General features: G+C 48.9%; 1 protein-coding gene across 4 annotated transcripts in view; it reads left to right on the forward strand.

The window, feature by feature from the left end:
• The first annotated feature begins 1,991 nt into the window (after nucleotides 1–1,991).
• The window catches only part of SFXN5 (sideroflexin 5), a 106,396-nt gene continuing 94,748 nt past the window's right edge, over nucleotides 1,992–13,639 (forward strand). For 2 of the 4 annotated variants that reach the window (XM_069797182.1, XM_069797176.1), the window contains exon 1: nucleotides 1,992–2,133. In XM_069797182.1, coding sequence (XP_069653283.1) covers nucleotides 2,077–2,133 — 57 coding nt within the window. In that variant the 5' untranslated portion in view covers nucleotides 1,992–2,076. Of the gene's footprint in view, nucleotides 2,134–2,450; nucleotides 2,626–10,139; nucleotides 10,718–13,639 lie in introns of those variants that run through there. The other 2 variants (XM_069797198.1, XM_069797188.1) reach the window with 2 other exon arrangements.

Genomic DNA, 13,639 nt, shown 5'->3' on the forward strand with positions numbered 1-13,639 from the left:
TAAGCAAACCGTTAACTCCGAGGACCGGGTACAAGGACAGCAGTGGGTACACTCCAGTGAGCAGGATTTGTTGTCGGACCAGATCTTTGCTCATCATCTGTCCGTTCCTGGGGAGAGTTGTGTTTTCATGCTTGCACACAACCAGGCAGGGAGAGGGCAAAAGGAGAGGCGGTGCTGGCTGCCAGCAGCCTGTAACCCTGAGGGAGCAGGTTGGTGCAGCGCAGGAGGAAAGAACTTGATTTTAAGAGTATCTCTAAGGGAAAAGGAACAAGAAATGAGAAAATGCCCCTTTTCTATTCTGGTGGAAGCGCCTTCCTCATGCTGGTACAAGGGGTTGGTATGTGCGCTTTGGTGTGCTGTCTCGGACTGTGTGTTACAGTGCGGCAGGCTCTGCGCTGGGCCCCTTTTCTGCTCCTTTTCTACCTGAAGCTGTAGGAGATTTGAGATTCAGTGAAGGGGAATCAATGATGAATTAGCCTAAAAACAGAAATTGGTTTTGCAAATGGAAAAAGAGCAGAAAAAAAAATCAGCACCACATCCATAAAGCAGAGCAGCAGCATCCCCACAGCAAAACCTTCTGCCATTCAGCAAAAAATACAGGATTTTTTTTTTTTTAAGGTATATTGTTTAATTCCTTCCTAGATGGAACATCTGTTTCTGACCTGCACTGTAATCTGTTGCCTTTACTTCTGCTGAGCCAAGCCTTCCTCTTACACCCTGACTGCCTTCCCTGCTTCATCCCCAACTCCAGTCTATTTGCTGTCCCTTTGCTCTTCCTCGGAGAATTGATCCTAATCCTCCAAACAATTTCACTGGCATTTGAAGGGCCAGACACTTCTTATTCCACTAATCTAGAGAAGAGGATTTTGGAGATTGCTTCGTGCGCACCCCTTCTGCCCCCAGCCCTGCACGACCTTGCCTTTATCTCCACAAATCGTAACACTGAGGAAGCGGACAAAAAAGTCTGTATCACAGTAAACTTATTATTTCCTGGTTTCCTAGTCTTTATTTTTAATCACGTATTTTAAAGGTCAATAGCAATTGTTACACTTCCATCAAAGTAAGAATATATTTCCACAAGGAAATGATGAAATTTGAATTTTTTTTCAGAAGCTTTTGGGCTTTTACCTTTCTATGCGTTATTATTTGCTCAAACAATTGCAGAATTAAGGCAAACATCTGCATTCCACGTCACGTTCCCATGCATCCCCTATTACCACCTGTATTCTGGCTGCCGTGTCGGTGTCACTGAGTGGCGTCTGTGTTCAAAAAAGGAAGAACGTTTTGGAGCGAGTCCCTCGTGAAGGGGTCAGAAACCTGCACCGCGAGGTGTATGTGCTTTTAGGGCAGGAAGAACGCAGCTCTGTCATCCGGGCGCAGCCGGTTGCCTCAGACATCTCTGTTAGTTGCTGAATTCAACCATTACTTCACAAAAACGAGAACGGACAGGGAGAAGTGGCAACCGAGGTGGGCAAAGACTCGCCCACACTGTGCGTGGCCCTCACAGAGCCTCCGACGCCACGCAGGACGACCCTGTGAGGGAGCAGTAGGGAGGCCCTGCTCTACCCAAACCCTTTGGCCGCTCCCTCGGAACCTCATGCTCCCCTCGAGGGGTGGACAGCCCGGGCAGGGAGAGCCAGCCTGCCTGCCGCAGGCAGGGTGGGATTACCTCGTACAACCCACCCACACCCCCCGACCTGAGGAGAGCCCCCTCTCCCTGCCGCCCCCGCCTCCCTCTTGGAGCTCCCCTCAGCTTCCCGCCAAAACACATTTCCCGTCGTGCCCCGGGCGCCTCTCCCCTGCGGACTCCATTTCCCATGCTGCCCCGCACCGCCGCGCCACTCCCTATTGGCTGGCAAGGGGGCGGGGCCTCCTTCTCCCAGCGTCCCCTTCTCTCCTGCCGCTCGGACTCCGCCTCCCGTGAGGTGCCGGGGAGGCGGGCGGACTCCATTTCCCGGCGTGCCGCGCGGGAGCTGCGGGTGAGCCGCGACCAATCAGCGCGGCGGCGCCGCAAGGGGCGGGCCCGGCCGGCGGGGGGAGGCTGTTTAAAGTGGCGCTTAGCGGCGCGCGAAGGGAATGGCGGAGCCGGCGGACTATCCCCCCTTCCAGCTGGGGAAGCCTCGCTTCGAACAGGTACCGCCGGCAGCGGGAGGGGGGTCGGGGGGCGACGGACGGGGAGCGGCGGCAGGAGCTGTCGTCCGCCCCCCCCACAGCGCGGCGTTGTTCCCCCCCCCCCCCGCCGTGAGGGGAGACCCCCTCTCCCTGGTCCTATCCCCCCGCCCTCCCCCAGGGCGGCGCGCTGATTGGTGCGCAGCCCCCCTGCCGTTGGGCCGCGCGGCTGTCACTCAAAGCCGCCGCCCCCTTCCCCGCGGCGGCTCCCGCGGCGGGCGGTGATTGGCGCGTCCCGCCGTGCCCCTGTGGCTCGGGGCGGGAGCTGAAGCTGGAGGGTCGCGGGTTCGAGCCCCGCGGTCCCCTCCGAGAGCAGCGGGGTTTTGGGGGGGGGGTCGGTCCCGGGTGCCAGCGCACGGCGCGGCCTCGTCTTGCCATCCCCCGCCTCCGGTAGGACAGTGCGAGGGCTGGGCCCTGCCCCGGCGGGCGGGGCGGCGAGCCCAAGGTTGCAGGGAGGTGAGGAGCTGCCCCGGGTGGGAGCGGGACCTCCAGGGCAGGGCCTGGGGAGGTGAGGGGGGCCCGGGTGGGTGCGGGAGCCGGGACCGCTCTCGGGTGGGCGCTTCGGCCACCTCATAAAGAGCTGTCCGTGCTGCGGGTTCGCATAGCCACTCGGCCGCCTCCGCGGGGGTCGGGGTGTTGGCTGGGCAGGGGCCGATGCTCACAAAATGGCGTCGTGTGGGGTGTCTGAGGCGACCGCCGAGGAAACGTGGTTTGGGACGACGCCTGAGGCGATAGAAGCGGCACCTGCGCGGCAGTGCCGCCCCGGCCTCGGTACCCAGTGACTGGGGAATGGCGAGGAAGGCCTGCGGCTCACAGAAGCCGTCCCTGGGGCGAGGAGAGCTGGTGCAGGGGTCAGAGCGGCTCGTCCCCGCTGCCGCCTTCCACAGCCTCTCTTCACAAGCCCTCTGCGGGGTCCCTGCCACGGCGCCGCTGACGAAGACCCCTCTTCGTTCTCGTGGAGCCGTGTCAGGCTGACAAAGTTCATAAAACCTCCTTCAGTCGCTCTTGAGCTGGGTAGGACTCCTCTGGAGAGGAATGAGCCATTGCAATTACCAAATCAAGAATGAGTAGCAGGAGTCTGCTCGTTAATAGGTGTGTGTCCTCCCCCCATTATTGGGGTAATCTCCAAGGAGACTCTCTTCCCACCATCCACATGAAATCTGTATGGGACTGCTATTTGCCAACCATTTGACTTGCTAATTGCAGCTCACAGAGCTTGGCTTGACCAAAGCCACCCATTTGGGTTGCTGAGAAGTCCAGTTGCTGATTTCCCATGGGGGGCCAGCTCTCGGGTGGTGGATCTACGTGCCTCTTCCCCCGCTGCCTTATCCCTGTTTGGGAGGTTGTGGTGGGACCTCCTTGGAGCAACAGATCCCCCACAGCAAGGAAGGGGTGACTTCCCCGCACCGGGAGCCTGCTCGGCTGCGTGAGCCGAGGGTTGCTCAGGCTGGGGAGATGGAGGTTTTTAATAAGGAGAGGAGGAGGAGGAGGAGGAGACGCTACTCCCTTCTAGACACCACAGATGATTCGAGGCACACTTGGCAGCGAGTCAGGCACAGAATCGGTGCGTTCTGTTCATTAAGGAGCGACTGTCACTTGTAGCAACATTTAGAAAATGTTTCGAGGGGTATGGCAGGATGTTAATGATTGCGTGCGCGTTTGAGCGGAGACGTCCTCTCTCCTTGCTGCCACTCCTGGGAGATGAGCCCGGTGCGTTTACACCGTGGCCCGGATCTGGGGTGAGGGATGCCCGTCGGCAAAGGCACCCTTGGGACTGGATGCTTCAGGGGTGCTTTGCCAGAGGGCCGCACCAGGCATTGGAAATCATTCCCCTTCTCTTCTATAGTGGTTTCATTCCTTTCCTGTAAAATCTTCTGCAAAGCAGTGTGGAGGTCCAGTGGGTGCTGTAGGATGGGTCGTGTGGTGCTGGTGTCCTGCCAGCTCTCACCCCACGCTCCCCTGTTTTCTCCTGCTCCATCTGCCCATGTGTGAAGCACGGCTGGACAGCCCCGTTTGGGATCTGGCAGCGTTGAGGGGTCGCAGAGCAGGAGAGGCTCAAGTGTTGCCGGGGCTTAGGGCACCCAGTCGGATCCTGCAGTTGGCTCTGCTCGGGTTGAGACACTGCAGCCTGCTCTATCAGCACTGCTGCCCTGGCAGAGCCGAGGTCCTTCATCTCTGGGTCAGACAGTTACGGTTATTTATTTCCCCCACCTTGACCTTGGTGTTTGCTACCAAACTTTAGTCTCCGGCGCTGGGGAAAAATGCCTACGTCAGCCCAAGGGATCGGCGGACCTTGAACACCACGATCCTTTACATTTCCCCCGCAGCTGCTCTGCCTTTCCCATTCCTTTGGTGGCCTGTTGCAGGGTTTTATCTGTTTATGAGATCTCGGCTTTAGTGGTCTAGCTGACAAAGGATGCCTTACTTGTTTTGGAAAGGATTAGTGATGCTTTGGGTGGTTGTTTAAATTCTAGACGTAGCCCTGTGCGATGACAGCATTTACTTTTCCTCTGAAACGCTGGCTGGGAACAGGTCTGGGGCTATTTAAGGGGAGGTTTGACTAAAACTGGGGCTGGGAGAGATGCAGGGAGCTGTGCTGAGCATCTTTGTCCCTGCGGGGGAAAACAAGGAAAAAGTTGTGTGTCAGGAACAAAAACCTTGGAGAGCAAACTTGACTGCCTGGGGATTTGGTTCAGAGGAGACGCGGTGGTTTCCTTCCCCTGCCGTGGCCCAGAGCTCCCGGAAAGTGGCTGAGCAGAATTTAGGACAGCAGGCAGGAGACATCCATCCCCAGCACCACCACTGGAGGTTATTAAATTCCCCTTTTCAATTTCCCTTGTTTTGCAGTTCACTTGTTTTTCTTGATCTTTGGGCAAGTGGCATTCTGTCGAGTCACCTTTTTTTTTTTTTTTTCTTTGCTGGAAAGAGCCTCTGTCTCCCAAAGGAAGCAGGCTATTTTTAGGTAAAAGAAGAAATGAGGACGTTGGGCTTGAGAATGTGTGATAAGGACTTAATTTTTTGACAAGTAGTTCTAATTTATTAGGCATACTCCTCCTTTTTTTTCTTTAAGGATTTGCTAAGTGCTCCCTCTTCTAGAGCCAGAGCACTAAATGTGTGTTCCCAGTGCTCTGGGGTCTTTGCCTGTAGCCCAGGCATTTACCCCGGGCAAAATAAATGGATTTTTTTCTATCAGAAGAGCTGAAGAAACCTTTCCAGCAAGGGTCTAAATAAGGTGTGGGTGCGGTTGTTTGCTAACCAGGGGTGTTAACTGCAGGAGGAAGATAGCACGAGTTAAACTCTGGTGGTTTTATTGGGGTCAGCTCTCTAAAAAGTAGTATGAGGTTGTCTTGGCTAGTGTGGGAGGACTGCAAGCACGGGGGAAACCGAACAAGGAGTGAGCTGACTTCTTCCCCAGCTGAAGTCGAGGGTGGTCATCTCAACAAGCAGAACTCATGAGCATGCCTCATCCTCTTTGTGAAGTAGTAAATAAAATAAAAAGAAGTCGCAGATCATAGATCCTTCAGGGAAAGGACAGGGAAATAAAGGGAAATAAACCCAAACCAGAACCATAAACATCTTTTATCCCTTGAACAGCTCAGTGTGTACGTACGGTCATGGAATACATGATGTGCTTAGGATGTTTTATTCTGTTGGGCAAACACGCCATTTCTATGACTGCGATATTAACAGCATCGTTAGAGATGTGCTGTTTTCAGAGCTTGGCCTTGCAGATTTTTTATACTTTGGAACTCAACACATGCTAATCTCAGAAATGTCTTATAAGGACATTACTGCCAAAAATCATTATTTCTTGCTCTTTGCATGCTTTAATATGGTAAGTTTAAAGCATAACCAGGGTTTATTACCACCCTTAGCAAAACCACATGCCTCCTATGTCCAGGATAACCCTTGCAATAACAGACAGATAAAGACGCTGTTGATTAGATATGCCTCTCAGGAGCCTAATGGCTTGCTGCTTGCATGCTGTGATTGCCGAAAGCCCTGGTACAGGCAGTGGGAGGAACCAGAGCTGTATCGTAGTGTTAACACAGAAGTTTCTCCTCGTGCTGCTCAGTGTAATGTTATTTTCCACTTGAAAAAAGTGAATGAAACTCCTCTCTCCTAAAGGGTCATCTTATGGAGAAGGGATTTTCTTAAAAGGCTGTGGAAGGATGTTTAAGGGTGGTTCATAACTGCTTTAACTCTTGTGTATGCGTAGGTCCAGCCCAAGCTGCTTGAGATGAGGTTGGCATACACTAAATGGTGTTTGCTGTCGCCAAACGTGGGTTTCTCAGCCCTGAAGACGGGCTGACCCTGTTTATCCTATGCAATCTATTGGGTCCTGCAAACACATGCTTAAAGATGAATTGCAGAGAAGAGGAGGAAATACAGACACCTTTGGGTTTGATGTTTATCTGTTAACTTCACAGAACCTGCCAAAAAAGCCATCCGTTGGCTTTTTTACATCTCTATCAGCCAGGATTGGATTTTAAACAGGGAGTTTGTTTGTATGCATCTTGTGCTACAAGATGTAAACCCCTACTACTCCATGTAATGCCCACAAAAGGTTTCCGTGCTGTATCCTGGCTGTGCTCACATTCACGAGCAGACCTGTCACTGCAGGTGGCTGAAGTAACTGAGATGCAGGAGCTACTCCCATACAGACTTTTTAATACTGTAAAGTCAAATTGAGAGCATCAGAGGACTAAGAGTCTGTAGCTTTAGCTTCAGCTTGTAACGGGCTGGACTGCAAGTATGCATGTAATTACACAGCTCTGCTGTCCGACCGTACCTTGCCAAAGTCCCATGGCTTGAAAGCTCAATGGCTTGAATTTTCTTAATTTTGTTTGGTTTAGCTTAAAACTCTTCCTAATTAATTTAAATTTAAATTAATTTAAAGCTGATGTAAGCCTGATTTTTAGCTCAACACCCCCCCTCCCCCAAGTCTGCATGCCTTTTGCTCTGGCTTAATTAAATTCTTTTTAAAATCACACTGTAATTAAATCGGTAAAGTTGCACATATCTTCTGTTCTTCCCAGGGCTGGCCAGCATACACTTTCGAGGAATACTCGCCCTCTTTAAGGTGATAAACAAGTGCTTGCTAATGGTCACTTACCTGCCTCTCACTGCCCTTCTTCAAATTTCTTGAGCCTGCAAGTAGTTTCTTTCTAGTTCTTATCTTGGAGTCAGCTGGATCTTGCATGGCCCGCAGCACAGCCACTTTAATGAGCTGGATCTGTAACATACTCCTGTGCTCGCTATGAACTGCTGTGCCATGTAAGGGAATTAATATTCCCAGCCACTTTGCAGAACTTCATCTTGCTTGCAGGCTGGTGAGAAGTGGTCCCAAAATAGCCGCGATTAATCACAGGAAATTTGTGTTATTCAGTTTTCTTCCAGATAACTGTTTACTACAACAGATGTTACAGGAATAAAATGGTGAAAAAGACCACGGATGGATATTTGGGAGCTGAGGGTCAAACTTCTGGGCATCTTGCAAGCTCTATCCCTTGCATGAGTATGATAGCCAGAGCTAGAAATGATCCTGTTAAAAAGGAACCATTCTGAATTCTCACTTAAATCTGGGTTTGGTTGACTGCAGCATGCCGTATAGGGCTGCTGCTGTGCTGGTGCACTGAGCAGTGACCAGTTGTTCCTGTGCCCTGGGGCTTGATCCTCTCATCCTGTTCACTTGTTCTAACAACTGTTGGGTTTGTTGGATGGATGCAGAGTTGGTGTGTCCAGTTTAAACCTTGGAGGGAGGTGGAAATACCTTGCTTTCCCCCCTGTTAGGTGGTAATGGACATGGAATGATGGAGAATGGATGGAGGAGAAAGGGTCAGAAGGAGGTATGGGAAAGACACGCTGGAACAGAGTAACACTTTTAACACTGAAATGGCATTTAAAAGGCAAATAAAATAAAATTCCCTCTTCTTAGTATTTGTAATAATGAGCTAATTAATGTGCAGGTGTTTGCCAGAGCCTGGGACAAGGTGGTGGTAGCTGGTAGGAGAAGGGCTGAGCCATGCCTTGGCTGTCTGAATTGCAGGAATAACGGGGTGCTCCATTGTGATGACCTGCAGAAAGTGGTTCCCTAAGTATAAGGATTTACAATATGGACCATGGGCAAGTACTTGCTGCGATGCCTGGCCTTTCCCTGCTTGTCCTGCACCCCAGGAGTTTGTTGTAGCACCATTTTGCTGAGATAATTCCTTTATGAACAAGAGCACCAGCTGCTTTGTGTATCCTAAAGCCCTCTCACTGACAGAGCTTAGAAAGAAAGCAGTCATAACCCGGGGAAGTAACCACTTGTTAGCAATGGCAGAACTTCAGGCAGTTACAGAAGAAAAGTATAAAAACTAGAAACTGCAATATTGTGCTTCACCTGAGGTCAGCCTCTTGCTTTCCCGAGGCTGAGGCTTTCAATGAGGCGTCTCTTTGCTGTAGAAACCCCAGTATGATGTGGCAGCGTCTGGACTGATCTAGCTTAACACCAAATTTTAAATAGCTTTTTCTGATATTAAAGAGAAAGGAGTAAGAAAAATGTCTCTGTAACATGTTTCTGGATTTATTTCTGTCAATGGTTTTAAATTAGCTTCTTCATGGGGGTTTCTCCATTCCTCTTAGCAGAGCCAAAAGGTCCTGTAAGAAAATTGAGAAGGTCAAGTCAGTGCCTGCCCAATCACTTGGCTTTACCTGGTGCTTTGGAGCACAGCAAAGAAAACCAGTAATATGCAGTGGATTCGTTTGGGTTGGAAAATAATTTGGGAGTTGAATGTATTTTAAGCTGAAAGAATTTTGTTATGTTTTTATTTATTTATTTCTCATCACTTTTATTCACAGTTAAACACAATACTCCATCACACAAAGCACTGCAGTGCTCTGTGAAGCCTGAGTGCAAGCGAGGAGTGTAAAATGTCAGTGTGTAAATGAAAGTAAAGCTGTTCAGAGGGTCTCTGGGTTGAGTCCTCGTAGCCCAACTGTGGGAACCAATTTTTCAGTTCGTTAGAGCCAAAGAAGCCCTTCTTGAAGGCTTCACGTCTGTGGTCAGTCTGTAAAACAGTCTGTGGTATTTTGGCTGTTGATTTCCTACTTACCCTGTAGAAACTTGGTATTTGTAAGGAAGTGTTTGAATCAGGATTGCTGAGCAAAATCCTGATCTGTTCTGTGAGTTTAGTTTTGTGGTTATGCTCACGAAGCCATCTTGAGTTGCCGTTGAGGTGCAACAGTTGGATCTGATTTAATTTGCCTGCAAATTTCTGAATGGTTAGGATTTGGGGTTTTTTTTGCCTTTTGTTTTGCATGCAACTGTGTGAAAACAAATAACAGTCTTTACACTAATTACAAAAAAAACATATCTGATGACTTCTAGTCAGGAGAAGCAGGGAACTGATCTGGGTGATGGAAGGGCAACCAGCAAGGTCTAGCAGTCAGACAGCTTTCCGTAGTCATCTGAAAAGGAAAAAACCAAAGTCCCATGGCTGGATGGCAGTAAAAACAACGGGTATTTTTTGCTCAGGGGCTGTATAGTCATGGGAGATATACTGCTGCTTAGGAGGGCTGAGAAGTGAAATACACAGTGATGATGTTTTGATGCAGCCTCAAGAAGACAACTTTGCTCTTGGTTTGAATTTGATTCCATTTTATGTGGTTCTCAGAGACACCACAGAAAGAGAGCTTTTGTTGTGGAAAAATGAGGTTCTCATTCATCAGAGTTTTGAAAAAAACAAACCAAAACTTGTTCAAACTCATACTCCTCTACTTTTTTTGGTCTGTTTTTTTTCATGAAACAAGGTATGGCACCATGAACTGACTTTGAGAAGTTTTAGGTGTAGAACTGGGGACTTCCACCCATCCCACTCTGCCACTCATCGTGCTTTCATGTTGCTCTCCCCCATCAAGGCTGAGTTTTATTTGCTTCTTTTCCCCTGGGTTTTTTGATTGCAAGTGAGCACAGCTTGCATGTGCATGAGGGGGAGAAGTGGGATGGGGAAAGTGCTTTTTTACCAATTAGAATGTTTTTTTTTTTCCAGTTGCTTGATTAACAAAGCTGCTGTCTTTAAAATCTTGGCCTGGACGTGGGAGTGAATGAGGTTTAATGCAGTTGCCTTGTTTGAAGAAGCTTGGACTAGAGGCAGCAGAGAGAGAAGTTTGTTAATGGCTTGTCTTCTGCTGTGCTGTCCTGTGGTGGTGATGAGACATGTTGTTGAGCCGACCTGTGAGCATGCTGAGCTGATCAGGAATGCATTAAAGGATAACTCACTGTCATGGGACTACAGCTCATCCTGGTTCTTGGGATCTGGGAAAGACAGCGGGCAGATTTTGGCTTCAATCGCTGTGACGGAGATTGAGCCTCAGGGTGACAATAGGCCTTCTGCTGGAAAGGTTGGGTGGTGGTTGAGCACCAGAATTCCCTTCATGGGAGACTTTTAAGATGGGTTTTTCACTTCCAGGTGGCCCATAAGAGCAGCAAGGAAAAGCACATTTTTTTGTAATTGCATTTTAGAGAGCTCATGGTAATGCAAAAAGAAAATGGAAACCACAGCCAGTAAGTTGGATCTTGTTGCCTGCCTTAGGGGAGGGAGGATGGATTCGAGCTCTGGTCTCCTCGCCTGGTCTCTTTGTGCATCCCTGATGGTCAGAGATGTTCTTGAGAACTGGCTTCTGCCTTGTGTTTCAGCCTAGGGAAGAAGTACATGTGCATTCCTGTTGTCCTTTCTTTGAAGTAGCAGAAGGGTAATTTTTTTTTTTTCCCGAATAATGTGGATGAAAGAAGCAAGCACTGAAATAGTCCTATCTGCTGGCAGACAAGCAGTTGGCTGTAGGTAACCTTGCACCATGAAGTGCCTTGTGGTATCTGAGAAAAGGACACTTTGGCCATCATCTCCTAGCAAGCCCATACACAGCACAGTCCCTGCTACTTGTCCCTGTTAATTTGCTTGGTCCCTGTATATTCAGACTTTTTTTTTTTCCAGGAAGAGGGCTAGGAGGATAAAGCAATTTTGCTTCTTGGAGAAAGCCTTCAGAAAGCCCCAAGGCTTCTTCATACAGATCTTTTAAGTTTCATGAGACCGGGAAAGTACTTCTTCCCATACTGGGTTGCAGCATTTCTGGTTGGTTTTGTGTGTATGTGTACTTAGATATGAATGTTGGCCATAAGCATTTGAAGGAATGGTCAGCAGCTCTGCATGGTAGAATTAGCTTTTTTATATTTTTGTTGTTGTTGTTGTTCTGGACCTCACCGTGCAGTTCCACTGGAGCCTGAGTGAGGGCTGTCGTCCCAACCCCGCTCGAATGGTCCTGCCCTTGCCCTGGGGCTTGTCTGACCGCAGAAGGAACGGGTTCAGGCAACACCACCACCTGAAACCAAATCCCTCGTTTAAGGATTAGACTTTTGGCACTCTTAGCTCCCCGATCAGTCAGTTGCAGCATTGGGTGAGTGTCAGCACTGGCACAGGGCAGGAGAGGAGGAGGGGGCGTGGGAACAGGCTTGTGGCAGGATGAGTTTGAGCTGCTGAAACGTGTCCTTAGCTGGGCATCGCTGAGGTTGTACCAGGCAAGGATCAGAGCAGGAGACCACCGCTGTACCTGAGCCAAACAAACAATGACCCTGGGCTACGGGACTGGTTTCCTGAGAGCCTCTGCAGCTTTGCAAATTGAAATCTTTACTTCTAAAAAAACCATTTATGTCATGCACATTTGAACTTATGGTCTCATTCCCCCTTTCCTGTGCCTTGTACTGTCATTTACACCTTTGTGAAGTGGGTGTAAAGTACTGATGTTCTATTTAATTCTGTTTAATATTTTTCTCACTGTGAGATGCATATCACAACAATGAAGGCAGTGGAGAAGTCGGGACCACTTAAATTTAAAAATTCCCCCCCTTGTGTTCTTGTTTAAACCATGTACTTAAGACTGCTCTGAATTCTCTTATTGCTGTTCGGCGTTGAGCAAGTGCAGAAGGCTGGGCAGTGGGAGAGGGACGATGGTACGTGGGAGCGCTCAGGATAACGTGACGAGGGACCAAGTGAGTCATGCGTTAGTCATGTCACTCCCTGCACCACTGGCAAGCATCGGGCAGTAGTGATGTGGAGGACAGTGACATCTGCGGAGATCTTTATACTGAAAATAAAAGTAAGGCAGCAAAATGTCAAGCTCGCAAAAGCTAGAAAGTACCAGAATTAGTGTTAATTAAATCAATGCTACTTAAAAACCACTGGGCTTTTTTGCTGAAGTTATGTGAAGCTATTTTGTTTAGTTGTGGGTTTTTCTTTTTTTAGTGCAGAACATGGAAAAATAACAGCAGAGAGTTTTGTAAGCAGCTGAGAACTGGGTGTTGCAACGTGAGGTGGTGGACAGCCGTGTTGCTGGAAACTGCCATTAGATAGGGATTTCTGCCTGAATAAGTAGGCAGTATTATTGGTATTTCTCTGCGCTCGATGGATTCAGCAGAGAAGAACCAGCATGTTTCATAAAATTATGCCAGGCTGTGATTAAATGCCATTCTCACTGCTGTACCCATATTCCACTCCTTTATTTATAGCGCGCTTCCGTATTACAAATGCAAAAAGAGACTTGCCTGCGTGTGGCTGGAGAGCACCCAGGGCAAGGGGGTCCCAATATTCAAGAGCACCTGGAGGTTCATGACCTGTGTCCTTTCTGCATCCGTGATGGGCTGCAAACTCTGCTGGGAAGAAGCCATAGGAGAGAGCAGCTGCTGGGCCTGGCTGCCCCGTGTCCGTTTGGTGTTACCGATGTCCAGATGAGAGTTCAGGCTGCAGTAAGGCAGTGCTGGCACTCAGCCTACATCTGCATCCAGATGAAGGAATCCAGACTGATGTTTGAGTGATGATGTACATGTATCCTGAGTGCCCTCAATATATCAGTATTTCACGGTCCAGTGCTTTGGGCTTGCCTAATTTAATTTTTAATTTTTTTTTTTAAATACTGAGTCAAAACTGCTCTCCTTTCCTTTGGAGCTGCCTGTGATCTTTCCAGCCTATTTCACAGACACCTCCCCCTTTCTTTCAGACTCTGTTCCCAGTTCTCTGGATCCCTTTCTGGTCCTTCAGACACTTTTGCTGCTCCTGGTGAAAGCGTTTTCACCAGTTTTTGCGCGGTGTTATCCCTACACAAGCACATCTAGATTGGATTTTTCCAAATGTGCCACCAAGAACAAGCCCAAACCATAAAGTTAGGGTTTCTTTTACATATGTTAAGGTTCACAGTCCATATTCTGCTCTGTGTTTGTGTAGGGACTGGCACAATGAAACCCAGCCCTAGTTCAGTGCCTGGACAATTCTGCAATAAATGTAAGACATAAAACTGGATTTGTACTTAGTCTCGTCTTAGACCTTTCTCATTCTTTCCAACAAGGAGAAAAGTACTTGTTCCCTTGTTGAGACTTTAAACTCTTTTTAGAACATTTGAAAATATAATTTCACATACCTTTTTTTCCAGCGGTGTATGG

This window comes from Haliaeetus albicilla, chromosome 1, assembly GCF_947461875.1.
Source record: "Haliaeetus albicilla chromosome 1, bHalAlb1.1, whole genome shotgun sequence".
Lineage (NCBI taxonomy): Eukaryota > Metazoa > Chordata > Aves > Accipitriformes > Accipitridae > Haliaeetus > Haliaeetus albicilla.